At 46.8% G+C, this 13,627-nt stretch overlaps 1 protein-coding gene across 1 annotated transcript in view; it reads right to left on the reverse strand.

Moving 5' to 3' along the window:
* LOC146356613 (vomeronasal type-2 receptor 26-like) overlaps nucleotides 1-6,128 on the reverse strand; it is a 29,746-nt gene extending 23,618 nt beyond the window's left edge. Inside the window, exon 1 of the mRNA XM_084841124.1 lies at nucleotides 5,658-6,128. Coding sequence (XP_084697250.1) covers nucleotides 5,658-5,911 — 254 coding nt within the window. The 5' untranslated portion in view covers nucleotides 5,912-6,128. The remainder of the gene's footprint in view (nucleotides 1-5,657) is intronic.
* Between the last annotated feature and the right edge of the window lie 7,499 nt (nucleotides 6,129-13,627).

The following is a 13,627-nucleotide window of genomic DNA, read 5'->3' on the forward strand; positions in this document are numbered from 1 at the left end:
CAAGGTAAGCTGGAGGTGGTCAAACATGAGATGGCAAGACTGAACATCGACATCTTGGGAATCAGCGAACTCAAATGGACAGGCATGGGCGAATGTAATTCAGGTGACCATCATATCTACTACTGTGGGCAAAAATCCCTTAGAAGAAATGGAGTAGCACTCATAGTCAACAAAAGGGTGGGAAAAGCAGTACTAGGGTACAATCTCAAAAACGATAGAATGATCTCAGTGTGAATCCAAGGCAAACCAATCAACATCACAGTCATTCAAGTCTATGTCCCAACCACTGAGGCCGAAGAAGCTGAGGTTGATCGGTTGTATGAAGACCTACAACACCTTCTAGAACTAACACCAAACAAAGATGTCCTCTTCATCATAGGGGATTGGAATGCTAAAGTAGGAAGTCAAGAAATCACCGGGATAACAGGCAAGCATGGCCTTGGTGTACAAAATGAAGCAGGACAAAAGCTAATAGATTTTTGCCAAGAGAACACGCTGATCATAGCAAACACTCTTTTCCAACAGCACAAGAGACGACTCTACACATGGACATCACCAGATGGTCAATATCGAAATCAGATTGATTATGTCCTTTGCAGCCAAAGATGGAGAAGCTCTATACAGTCAGTAAAAACAAGACCTGGAGCTGACTGTGGCTCAGAACATGAGCTTCTTGTTGCAAAATTTCGGCTGAAATTGAAGACTGTAGGGAAAACCACTAAACCATTCAGGTATGAACTAAATCATATCCCTGATGAATATACAGTGGAGGTGAGGAAAAGATTAAGGGATTAGACATGATAGACAGAGTGCCTGAGGAACTATAGAGGGAGGTCCGTAACATTGTTCAGGAGGCAGCAACAAAATCCATCCCAAAGAAAAAGAAATGCAAGAAAGCCAAGTGGCTGTCTGATGAGGCTTTACAAGTAGCTGAGGAAAGAAGGGAAGCGAAAAGCAAAGGAGAAAGGGGAAAATATATCCAACTGAATGCAGAGTTCCAGAGAATAGCAAGGAGAGACAAGAAGGCCTTCTTAAATGAACAATGCAAAGAAATCGAGGAAAACAACAGAATGGGAAAGACTAGAGATCTCTTCAAGAAAATCGGAGATCTCAAGGGAACGTTTTGTGCAAAGACGGGCATGATAAAGGACAAAGAAGGCAGGGACCTAACAGAAGCAGATGAGATTAAGAAGAGGTGGAAAGAACACACAGAAGAACTATACAGGAAAGATCTGAATGTCCCTGATAGCCAGGAGAGTGCAGTCACTGAACCTGAGCCGGACATCCTCGAGAGTGAAGTCAAGTGGGCCGTAGGAAGCATTACTAACAACAAAGCTAGCGGAGATGACAGTCTTCCAGCTGAGCTATTTAAAATCCTAAAAGATGATGCTGTTAAAGTACTGCACTCAATATGCCAACAAATTTGGAACACTCAACAGTGGCCACAAGACTGGAAAAGGTCAGTTCACATTCCAATTCCAAAGAAGGGCAATGCCAAAGAGTGTTCAAACTACCGCACAATTGCGCTCAATTCACATGCCAGCAAGGTGATGCTCAAAATCCTACAAGCTAGGCTTCAGCAGCATGCGAACTGAGAACTACCGGAAGTAGAAGCTGGTTTTCGAAGAGGCAGAGGAACTATAGATCAAATCGCCAACATTCGCTGGATCATGGAGACAGCAAGAGAATTCCAGAAAAACGTCTATTTCTGCTTCATTGACTACGCTAAAGCCTTGATTGTGTGGATCACAACAAACTGTGGCAAATTCTTAAAGAGATGGGATTTCCAGACCACCTTACCTGTCTCCTGAGAAACCTGTACGAGGGTCAAGAAGCAACAGTAAGAACCAGACATGGAATAACCAATTGGTTCAAAATTGGGAAAGGAGTACAACAAGGCTGCATACTGTCGCCCTGCTTATTTAACGTATATGTAGAGTACATCATGAGAAACGCCGGGTTGGATGAATCACAGGTCGGAATTAAGATTGCCAGGAAAATTATCAACAACCTCAGATATGCAGACGATACCACCCTAATGGCAGAAAGTGAAGAGGATCTCAGCAGCCTCTTGTTGAGGGTGAAAGAGGAGAGTGCAAAAGCTGGTTTGAAACTCAACTTTAAAAAAAACTAAGATCATGGCATCCGGCCCCATCACTTCCTGGCATATAGAAGGGGAAAAAATGGAAGCAGTGACAGATTTTATTTTCTTGGGCTCCAAGATCACCGCAGACGGTGACTGTAGCCATGAAATTAAAAGACGCTTGCTCCTTGGGAGGAAAGCTATGGCCAACCTAGACAGCATGGTAAGAAGCAGAGACATCACCTTGCCGACAAATGTCCGTCTAATCAAAGCTATGGTTTTCCCAGTAGTAATGTCTGGCTGTGAGGGCTGGACTATAAGGAAGGCTGAGCGCCAAAGAATTGATGTTTTTGAACTGTGGTGCTGGAGAAGACTCTTACGAGTCCCCTGGACTGCAAGGAGGTCAAATCAGTCAATCCTAAAGGAAATCAACCCAGGCTGCTCATTGGAAGGACGGATTCTGAAGCTGAAGCTCAAATATATTGGCCATCAAATGCGAAGAGAAAAGTCACTGGAAAAGACCCTGATGCTGGAACGTATTGAAGGCAAAAGGAGAAGTGGACGGCAGAGGATGAGATGACTAGATAGCATCACCGATGCATAGGGATGTACGAAAGTCACTTACCATTTCGCAGCTTGGCTTCGCGGTGGGGGGGAGGCGCTTCGCTTTTCCCCCCGAAGTTCAGGCAAGGGGGGGGAGGCTTCCCGCCTCACCCGGCCGAAATTCAGGCCAGGGGGGGGAGGCTTCCCGCCTCGCCCGGCTGAAATTCGGGCCGGGGAGAAGTGCCCCGTCTCCCCGGCTGCGAAACAAAAAGTAAAAACAAACAAACAAAAAAAGACCCCATGATAGGCTACATGACGATTTACGTAGCCTATCGTGGCTAGATTTCCAAAGTCAGCCATGATAGGCTACGTAAATCATCACGTAGCCTATCACGGGTGACTTTAGGAAAAAAAAAAAAAGCGCGTACGCAAATGGCGGTGTGCCCTTATTTTCGCCGTAGTCTACGTAAATCTTTAAGTAGACTAGACTTGCCAAAATAAGGAGCGCAAATGGCGGCGCCCCATGGGCGCCGCCATTTGCGTACGCGCTTTTTTTTTTTCCGAAGTCACCCGTGATAGCTACGTGACGATTTACGTAGCCTATCACGGCTGAATTTGGAAATCTAGCCATGATAGGCTACGTAAATCATTACGTAGCCTATCACGGGTGTTTGTTTGTTTTTTACTTTAGTTTTTTTTTTTTTTTGCAATGGCGGCAGCGGCAGCCGGTCGGGAGACCGGCCGCCGCCCCCGCCCACGACGAAATGCCGCCGAACTGCTGCCAGGACCCGCCGCCCAGAGGGACATTCGCCGAAGGTAAGTCCCATCCCGGGGGGGTGGGGGGCCAGCGGAGAATTTCCCAACGAACTTCCGGGGGCCGAATGAGTCGGCGCTCAGCCTCCCGAAGATTCGGGGAGAAATTCTCCACCATCCCTACCAATGCAATGAATATGAACTTGAGCACACTCCGGGAGAGAGCAGAGGACAGGAATGCCTGGCGTGCTATGGTCCATGGGGTCACAAAGAGTCGGACACGACTGAACAACAAAAAAATTTATAAGTTTTACTAGTTTTTGATGTTGTAAAGTCTTCAGTCCCAGGAATGGAGAAAAGGTGGGATAATAATAATAATAATAATAATAATAATAGTAGTAGTAGTAGTAGTAGTAGTAATTTACCTTGGCAAAAATTGGTTTGGAGAAAGGGAAACTCATTGTGCAGGTCCAGCTGGAAAATATTCTCTTGAACTAGCGTTTTCCTCAGCTACAAAGAAGAGGAAGCTTGTCCTGACAGGAGAGTTACCAGACCATTGATTTATGTCTCTGGGGGAGTCATACTGAAGTTCCCAGTCATGTTGCAAAGCTCTGAGAAACTAACCTGAATACTTCCCAGGGTTTTATTTCATCTCAGATGGGAAGAGCTCAAAACACCATCTGCATAATCATTGCATAGCTGGAAATTCCTGTAACCTCTTTATTCTAACATCAAATAGGATTACCTGAAATTACATCCTCCCCTCCCACCCCCCATTACAAGGCAAATGGTGTTTCTTTGCCCTGCTCTATGCTGTGTTCCTTAATCTTTGCACCAATAGCTGGTCATGACCCTATTTCCAAACTTTCAAGTAACAGTTGCATTTTCAAAAATATATTAAGACTGATAGAATGCTCAGTTTCATAATGGACAAGGTTTTACCTAGTTTTATGCTGGGTAAGGGGGGATGCGATGAACCGACATTTGATGTGTTGACAACCCACCAAATGGTACAGTCATACTGTTATGTGCTCTACACTACCCACAGTTCCTAGTGCAGCACTGTCTGGGTTTGTATATCACCTTCCTCAAACATAATTCAGAACAATCCATTCTAGCAATCTCCTCCCATAAAGAGAAACCTCATTGTTGATTAAGGAGCATTCAGGCACATTGACACTCCTTTGTCCAAATCAGACGGCCAACTCACAACACCAGATGATCACATGTTCACTTCAACACCTTCACTTTCACCAGCTGCAACCTGTGAAATGGCTGGCTGTGGATTAGCTGGTACCTCAGTGTTCAAGCAGTCCATAAGCCTTCTTCCCAAATCAAAATAGTTCTTATCTCAGAGGCATTTCACCATTTCTGTGAACATGGGCAGTAGGATGACGTTGCACTCATGCCCTGCATGTGGGTTTCCCGTGGGTGGCTGGGTGGTCACTGTGTGAACAGAATGTTGGACTAGATAGACCCTTGGTCTGATCCAGCAGGGCTCTTCCTATGTTTGTATGTCTCTTCCTGCTCTTCCTCAAGTAATTTGCTCTGCATCTCTTCTGAGATTTCTGCCCTGAGATGTCTGAGGTGGGCTACATTCCAAAGTCACTGTGTTATAATAACAACGCAGCAAGAGCAAGAGGAGGAGGAGGAGGAGGAAGTAGAAGAAGAAGAAGAAGAAGAAGAAGAAGAAGAAGAAGAAGAAGAAGAAGAAGAAGAAGAATTCAGCTACATTGCCCCCTGGCCCCCTTGGATGGGGGAGGTTAATTTTACTGCAGCTCTACAATTCTTAGGTTTTATATTGTGCTTTACTGTAGTGAAACTATGGAATTCGCTACAACAGGAAGTAGTGGTGGCCACCAATTTGGATGGCTTGAAAAGGGGGTTGGACAAATTCCTGGAGGAAAAGGGTATCGAGGGCTACTAGTCCTGATGGCTATGTGCTACCTCCAGTACCAGAGGCAGTGAGCCTATGTACATCAGTTGCTGGGGAACATGGGCATGAAGGTGCTGTTGCACTCATGTCCTGCTTGTGGGTTCCTGGTGGACAGCTGGTTGGCCACTGTGTGAACAGAATGCTGGACTAGATGGGCCCTGGGTCTGATCTAGCAGGGCTCTTCTTATGGCTCTCTATAGGGCAAAAACAGGGGTGGGGGTCTTATGTAGAAGGGGCAGAGAGTAGAAATAGAGATTCTTCCTGGTAAACAGGGACAATTGGATCATATGAAATCAGAATCAGCAAGAATCACAATACATCCTTCACTGTGTAACTACTTACGAGAAAAGTCTTGTAGAGGGAGGCTCTGAGAACTTGTTGGGTAGAAATATGGCACTCGTGGCAGATATGATCCCGCTGATGAGATAGTCCCCTGCTCTGTAATAATTGAATGGGTCAGATCGATCGCTTACTAAATTCAGTGGGCATTTTGCCTTCAGCATCCCACAGATTGCATGGGGAAGCAGCAACAGCAGCATTACAATTTGGAGATGCCTGCTACAGTCGACTCCTTCGTAAGTGCTCTCCATGACCATGACACATCCAGCTACCAAACCCTCTTGCAAGACAAGAGCTGCAGGGACTTGACTCACAGCTGGAGTCCATCCATGGCTGCAGAGTCACCTGGGATGATAATAGACTGACCTAGTCCACCCCACCTTTCCATGGGCTCCCAGTGGCACAGAAGGTATTTATGCACCAGTAGTTTCAGCCTTGTGACAAGAAGTTGCATCATGTTGCTCTCGGTTCCGATGTTTATGTTATTGGTCTCAGAGGCGATCTTTGGAAAATCCCCTTGAGCTCTGGAAGATAATGAATAAATCACCGCAATTTTAATAATGATGGGGAGGGGTTACTGAGATTCACCTCACTTCCTGGACTCTCTGTTCTGCTCTGGCCGCAGGTGCAGATCTGGAGAAAAACATGTTTGTGTGATACTCAGCGATGTAGCATCAGATTCTGATCTTGGTCAGTGATGGGGGAAACCAGAGAGGGTCACTTGACCTTTAATACAAAGACCTCCCAAAATAATGCAGGTGAAACCTATTCCATTACATTTTATATGAATGGTTATGCTCTATTAATTCACAGAGGGGTAATCAATTTACTCTGTTGCACGACTCTTTATTCTTTTCGCACTATAAATTAGTTACTCTCAATAGTATACATATAATGCCCCCCCCCTTTGAGCATATAATGCCATGCCTTCCTTCCTGAGAGCCAGCAGGGTGTAGTGGTGAGAGTGTTGGAACGGGAGCCGGGAGATCTGGGTCCTAGTCCCCACTCAGCCATGGAAGCTCACTGGGTGGCTTTGGGCCAGTCACAGACTCTCAGCCCAATCTACCTCACAGGGTTGTTGTTGTGAGGCTAAAATAGAGAGGAGAAGGATAATGTAAGCCACCTTGGGTTCCTTGCAAGAGGAAAAAAGGCAGGATATACATGCAATAAATACATGTATAAAATAAATAAAAATAGCGCTCATCCACTTCACCCAATATTGTCTGAAGTTGGTTACTATTCCTCTGTTGCTGATTTGTGCAAAACTTTGAAAAAGAACTCAGTGAGTTAACTGAATATGAACCTAATGTTTAAATGGTGTTGTTGTTCAGTCGTTAAGCCGTGTCTGACTCTTCGTGACCCCATGGACCATAGCACGCCAGGCCTTCCTGTCCTCCGCTCTCTCCCGGAGTGTGCTCAAGTTCATATTCATTGCATCCGTGATGCTATCTAGCCATCTCATCCCCTGCTGTCCCCTTCTCCTTTTGCCTTCCATCTTTGCCAGCATCAGGGTCTTTTCCAGGGAGTTTTCTCTTCGCATTAGGTGGCCAAAATATTTGAGCTTCAGCTTCAGGATCTGTCCTTCCAATGAGCAGTCAGGGTTGATTTCCTTTAGGATTGACTGATTTGACCTCCTTGCAGTCCAGGGGGCTTGTAAGAGTCTTCTCCAGCACCACAGTTTGAAAGCATCAATTCTTCGGCGCTCAGCCTTCCTTATAGTCCAGCTCTCACAGCCATACATTACTACTGGGAAAACCATAGCTTTGATTAGACAGACCTTTGTCGGCAAGGTGATGTCTCTGCTTCTTACTATGCTGTCTAGGTTTGCCATAGCTTTCCTGGGGCCAGATGCCATGATCTGAGTTTTTTTAACGTTGGGTTTCAAGCCAGCTTTTGCACTCTCCTCTTTCACCCTCAACAAGAGGCTCTTGAGATCCTCTTCACTTTCTGCCATTAGGGTGGTATCATCTGCATATCTGAGTTTGTTGATAATTCTCCCGGCAATCTTAATTCCGACCTGTGATTCATCCAACCCGGCGTTTCTGATGATGTACTCTGCATATAAGTTAAATAAGCAGGGTGACAATATGCAGCCTTGTCGTTGTCCTTTCCCAATTTTGAACCAATCGGTTGTTCCATGTCTGGTTCTTACTGTTGCTTCTTGACCCTCGTACAAGTTTCTCAGGAGACAGGTGAGGTGGTCTGGTACTCCCATCACTTTAAGAATTTGCCACAGTTTGTTGTGATCCACACAATCAAAGGCTTTAGTGTAGTCAATGAAGCAGAAATAGATGTTTTTTCTGGAATTCTCTTGCTTTCTCCATTATCCAGCAAATGTTGGCGATTTGATCTCTAGTTCCTCTGCCTCTTCGAAAAACAGCTTGTACTTCTGGTAGTTCTCGGTTCGCATACTGCTGAAGCCTAGCTTGTAGGATTTTGAGCATCACCTTGCTGGCATGTGAAATGAGCGCAATTGTGCAGTAGTTTGAACACTCTTTGGCGTTGCCCTTCTTTGGAATTGGAATGTAAACTGACCTTTTCCAGTCTTGCGGCCATTGCTGAGTGTGCCAAATTTGTTGGCATATTGAATGCAGCACTTTAACAGCATCATCTTTTAGGATTTTAAATTGTTCAGCTGGAAGACTGTCATCTCCGCTAGCTTTGTTGTTACTAATGCTTCCTAAGGATCACTTGACTTCACTCTCTAGGATGTCTGGCTCAAGTTCAGTGACCGCACTATCATGGCTATCAGGGACTGTTAAAGTGCTGCACTCAATATGCCCACAAATCTGGAACACTCAACAGTGGCCACAAGACTGGAAAAGGTCAGTTTACATTCCAATCCCAAAGAAGGGCAGTGCCAAAGAGTGTTCAAACTACTGTACAATTGCGCTCATTTCACATGCCAGCAAGGTGATGCTCAAAATCCTACAAGCTAGGCTTTAGTAGTTTGTGAACCGAGAACTACTGGAAATACAAGCTGGGTTTCGAAAAGGCTAGGGATGGCAGAGAATTTCTCCACAAATCTCTGGGAGGCAGAATGCCAACGCATTCAGCTCCCTGAAATTAGTGGAGAAACGGGCTGCCCCCCTGCCCCCACCCCGTGATGGGACTTACCTTTGGCAAATGTCCCTGATGCTGGCATCTCCCGGTGGCGGTTCCGTGGCGGCCGGTCTTCTGACCGGCTGCCGCCACCGCCATTTCCAAGTAAAAAAAACCTCAAGCAAACGTGATAGGCTACGTAAAGATTTACGTAGCCTATCATGGCTGACTGCAGGGACGCAAACGGCGGCGGCTACGGCCGCCACCATTTGCATCCCAGCTGGCAAGGAGGATTTGCGGCTGGAGGGATGGGGCGTCTCCCCCCCGGCCAGAATTTTGGCGGGGAGGGATGGGGCGCCTCCCCCCCTGCCAAGAATTTCAGGGGGAGGAACGGAGCGCCTCCCCCCCACTGTGAAGCAAGCTGCGGGACCAGGTAAAGGACTTTCGTCCATCCCTAGAAAAGGCAGAGGAACAAGAGATGTAATTGCCAATATTCGCTGGATCATGGAGAAAGTAAGAGAATTCCAGAAAAAACATCTATTTCTGCTTCATTGACTATGCTAAAGCCTTTGATTGTGTGGATCACAACAAACTGTGGCAAATTCTTAACGAGATGGCAGTACCAGACCATCTTACCTGTCTCCTGAGAAACCTGTATTAGGGTCAAGAAGCAACAGTAAGAACCGGACATGGAACAACCGATTGGTTCAAAATTGGGAAAGGAGTACGACAGGGCTGCATATTGTCACCCTGCTTATTTTATTTATTTGCGAAGTACATCATGAGAAATGCCAGGTAGGATGATTCGCAGGTTGGAATTAAGATTGCCAGGAGAATTATCAACAACCTCAGATACGCAGATGATACCACCCTAATGGCAGAAATCGAAGAAGATCTAAAGAGCCTCTTGTTGAGGGTGAAAGTGGAGAGTGCAAAAGCTGGTTTGAAACTCAACATTAAAAAATCAAAGTTCATGGCATCTGGCCCCATCACTTCCTGGCATATGGAAGGGGAGAAATGGAAGCAGTTAAAAGACAGATGTGATTTTCTTGGGCTCCAAGAATGGAGCCCAAGAAAATCATACAGTCAGATGGTGACTGTAGCCATGAAATTAAAAGACACTTACTCCATGGGAGGAAAGCTATGGCAAACCTAGACAGCATAGTAAGAAGCAGAGACATCACCTTTCCGACAAAGGTTTGTCTAATCAAAGCTATGGGTTTCCCAGTAGCAACGTATGGCTGTGAGAGCTGGATTATAAGGAAGGCTGAGCACTGAAGAATCGATGCTTTTGAACTGTGGTGCTGGAGAAGACTCTTACAAGTCCCCTGGACTGCAAGGAGGTCCAATCTGTCCGTCCTAAAGGAAATCAACCCTGAGTGCTCATTGGAAGGACAGATCCTGAAGCTGAAGCTCAAATATTTTGGCCACCTAATGTGAAGAGAAAACTCCTTGGAAAAGATCCTGATGGTGGGAAAGATTGAAGGCAAAAGGAGAAGGGAACGGCAGAGGATGAGATGGCTAGATAGCATCACCGATGCAATGAATATGGACTTCAGCACGCTCCAGGAGAGAGCACAGGACAGGAAGGCCTGGCATGTTATGGTCCGTGGAGTCACGAAGAGTTGGAGACAACTGAACGACTGAACAACTTAGGATTGCGCCCTAAATTTCATGCCACTCGTTTCCCGGACAGTGCATGGATACTAGATGTGGCAGTCATTTCCCTGCAAGGCTGACTCACCTCTACCTAAAGATCTTCACATTTGCGCAAAGGCAAATTTTTTTTTTTTTTTTAAACAATTTCTGGCGATCTAGTGAACGATTGCACAATTGCTTGTCTGCTATGCAGCCCCCAGAGGCATATTCCCCTCTTGTAAATATCCTTGCCACTTTCTTCTCTGTACATGACTTCACCTAGCCCAGCAGAGCCATATTCCGCCTTTGTCTTGTCAAAGAACTTGTAGTCAAAGCAGATGTCAAAGCTGGTAATGAGCGCTCCATGTCACCGAGGTCACCTGGGCCTTTAGTGACAAAGATGGTCCAGGAGCACACTCCAGATGCCATCCCTGTTCCTTCAGCGGGAGTGCAACCCCACCCGAATGTATCAAGTTTATACAGTGGCCTAAGACTGATATATGGGGCCACGGTGGCTTAGTGGTTAAGACGCTGAACTGCAGACTGGAAGGTCAGCAGGACAGCAGTTCGAGACCCGAGTGCTGCGTGACGGAGTGAGCTCCCGTCTTCAGTCCCAGCTCCTGCCAACCTAGCAGTTCGAAAGCAAGAAATTGCAAGTAGATAAATAGGTATCGCTTCGGCAGGAAAGGTAACAGTGTTCCGTGCACCTCGGTGTTCAGTCATGCCGGCCACATGACCACGGAAGCGTCTTCAGACAGCGCTGGCTCTTCGGCTTAGAAACAGGGATGAGCACCGCACCCTAGAGTCGGACACGACTGGTTGGGGACACCTTTACATTTTTAAGACTGATATGCCCCTGCACCCCCACATAAGCTAGGGGCTGACCCCTATCATATATCACTATGGCTGGGGGACCTTCCCCAAGATAAACAATAGTTCACTCCAATTAAAACCATCGTATTTGCACAATGCCTAGTAATGCATGATGACCTCAGATGACAATTACAAATACGGAACGGGAGGTATGAAACCCAGAATAAGGTTTGAGCCATCCCAAATGACACATCCATGCCTCTGGGAAAGTGTTCTCTGTGTGACAGAATGGAATCCTATCCAACTCAAAAGCTTTCTTTGGGAACAGGACATGGTTGAGCATGGCACCTCCTGCCAATAGAAAACAATGGGGAAAAGAAATGTAGAAATCCCAAGTGCCTATAGAAAAAGGTTTATCATAGTTCTTTTTTGATTGGCCTGACACGTTTCAGAAAGGTTGATTTCCTTCTTCAGGTTCTTATCTTGTGTTACTCTTGAGTTCCCTCCATGAAAAGAGGAAAAGTGGCAAGAAGAGGAGGGAGACCAATGAAAGATAACGGAAGGCTCACATACGGGGAGAAGTGGGGGGGAGGAAGCAGGTGAAAAAGGGAGTCATTATGAGCCTGCACAGAAGCAGAAAGTCCCGTTTTAAATGCAGGATTTTAGGCTGGTGTAGGGATGCCCTGTCAATCCCTAGTTTGTGGGCACTGCGGTATATTTGCTAGCTCAGACCAAACAAACCAAGAACATGTGACCTGGTCTAGGAGAAGCGATTGCATTGCGCAGGAACTCTGCTCAGCGTCTGAAACCATAAGATAAGACAGACCACTTTCTGATATCTGGATGTTGTGGTAATTTATCTTTCACTCGCTTCCAATTAGGGGCGTGAGAGAATTCTGCCACGGACTGAAATGGGCCCCCTTAACCCAAGCAGTGAGAAACAGTCTGCTTCTTATATTGTCAGTCATCGTTACTTCAGTTTTGGGCTAGATTAGCCTTCAATTAACTAGCTCCAATTTAGTCCCCTACTATGGTCTAAAACTGAGCTTGTCCTGTGATTGGAGGATTTTCATTGGCTGTAGAGTGAAAGAACTGTGTCCTAATACTTAATATATCCACCCCTCTTCACCAAAAAATGCTAGACCATCATGCTCAACAGCCCTACTGAGAAAGGAACAGAATGGATGGCTGCAAAAAAGGCAAATGCTATTTGGGGCTGCATTAATAGTATACCTTCCAAATCACATGAAGTACTTGTTTCCCTCTACTCGGCACTGGTGGTTAGGCTTCATCTTGAGAAGTGTATCCAGTCCTGGGCACCACACTTTAAGAATGATGCCGTCCCCTTCTCCTTTTGCCTTCAATCTTTCCCAGCATCAGGGTCTTTTCCAAGGCGTTTTCTCTTCGCATTAGGTGGCCAAAATATTTGAGCTTCACCTTCAGTATCTGTCCTTCCAGTGAGCAGTCAGGGTTGATTTCCTTTTGGATTGACTGATTTGACCTCCTTGCAGTCCAGGGGACTCGTAAGAGTCTTCTCCAGTACCACAGTTCGAAAGCATCTGCATTTGTTTGCATTAAGGAGGATGCAGACAAACGAGAAGTAGGGATGTACGAAAGGTATGAAACCTTTCACGGATTATGTTGATGGTGGGGGGGAGGTGCTCCGTTCCTCCCCCCCCCCCGGAATCCTGGCCGGCCGGCTGTGCTCCGCACATTTAAAGTAGCATCTGTTTGACCCTAAGACAAGTAACACAGAATCGCCTTGGGGATGTGTTTGTACACTGCACGGCTTCCCAGCCAACATTCTTAAGGCAGGAGGGCCAAAAGTATATTGGTTCTTTGAAATGGCCACAGGAACACAGGAAGCTGCCCTGTGCTGATTCAAGCCCCTAGTTCACTTAGACAAGTATTGCCGACACTGACTGGCAGCCATGGCTCTCCAGGGTTTCAGGCAGGAGCCTTTCCCAGCCCTACCTGGAGATGATGAGGATCGAACCTGGGACTTTCTGCATGCAAAGCAGGTGCGCTACCCCAAGCTGCCCCCCTCCCCACACTGAATTTCCAAGTGGCCCATTGGAGTGCACTATCCGGAGCATGAGTTTTTACTTTGGGGCAGGGGGCGAGGGCCTCAGGCCCAGGGATACAACGCACTCCTTCACAGTTCCCCATTCTCCTTGCCCCCTTCGCCTGTAGCCCTGCCCCTGCCTACCACTGGATTGCAGCCCCTAAGAACCTGCCCACGATGGAAATCAGCACTGGGGCTGAAGGAAGTCCTGCACCCCAGTCCACCCACTAGGGGTGTGGGAACTTGCCTGAGTCTGCCCTGCGACCTGCTCACTGGAACAGTGCTGACTGCCGGACCCGGCTCGCGCTGGTGGTTCGCAGGGGCCCAGCAGGTGCTGTCGCTCCCACCACCATGAGCATCTGTGTCCCTGTGTGCTGAGCTCCAGGAGAGAGGGGGACAGTTGCTGTGGGCAGTG

Source organism: Heloderma suspectum, chromosome 2, assembly GCF_057233095.1.
Source record: "Heloderma suspectum isolate Gila_16-S chromosome 2, 16-S_ref, whole genome shotgun sequence".
Lineage (NCBI taxonomy): Eukaryota > Metazoa > Chordata > Lepidosauria > Squamata > Helodermatidae > Heloderma > Heloderma suspectum.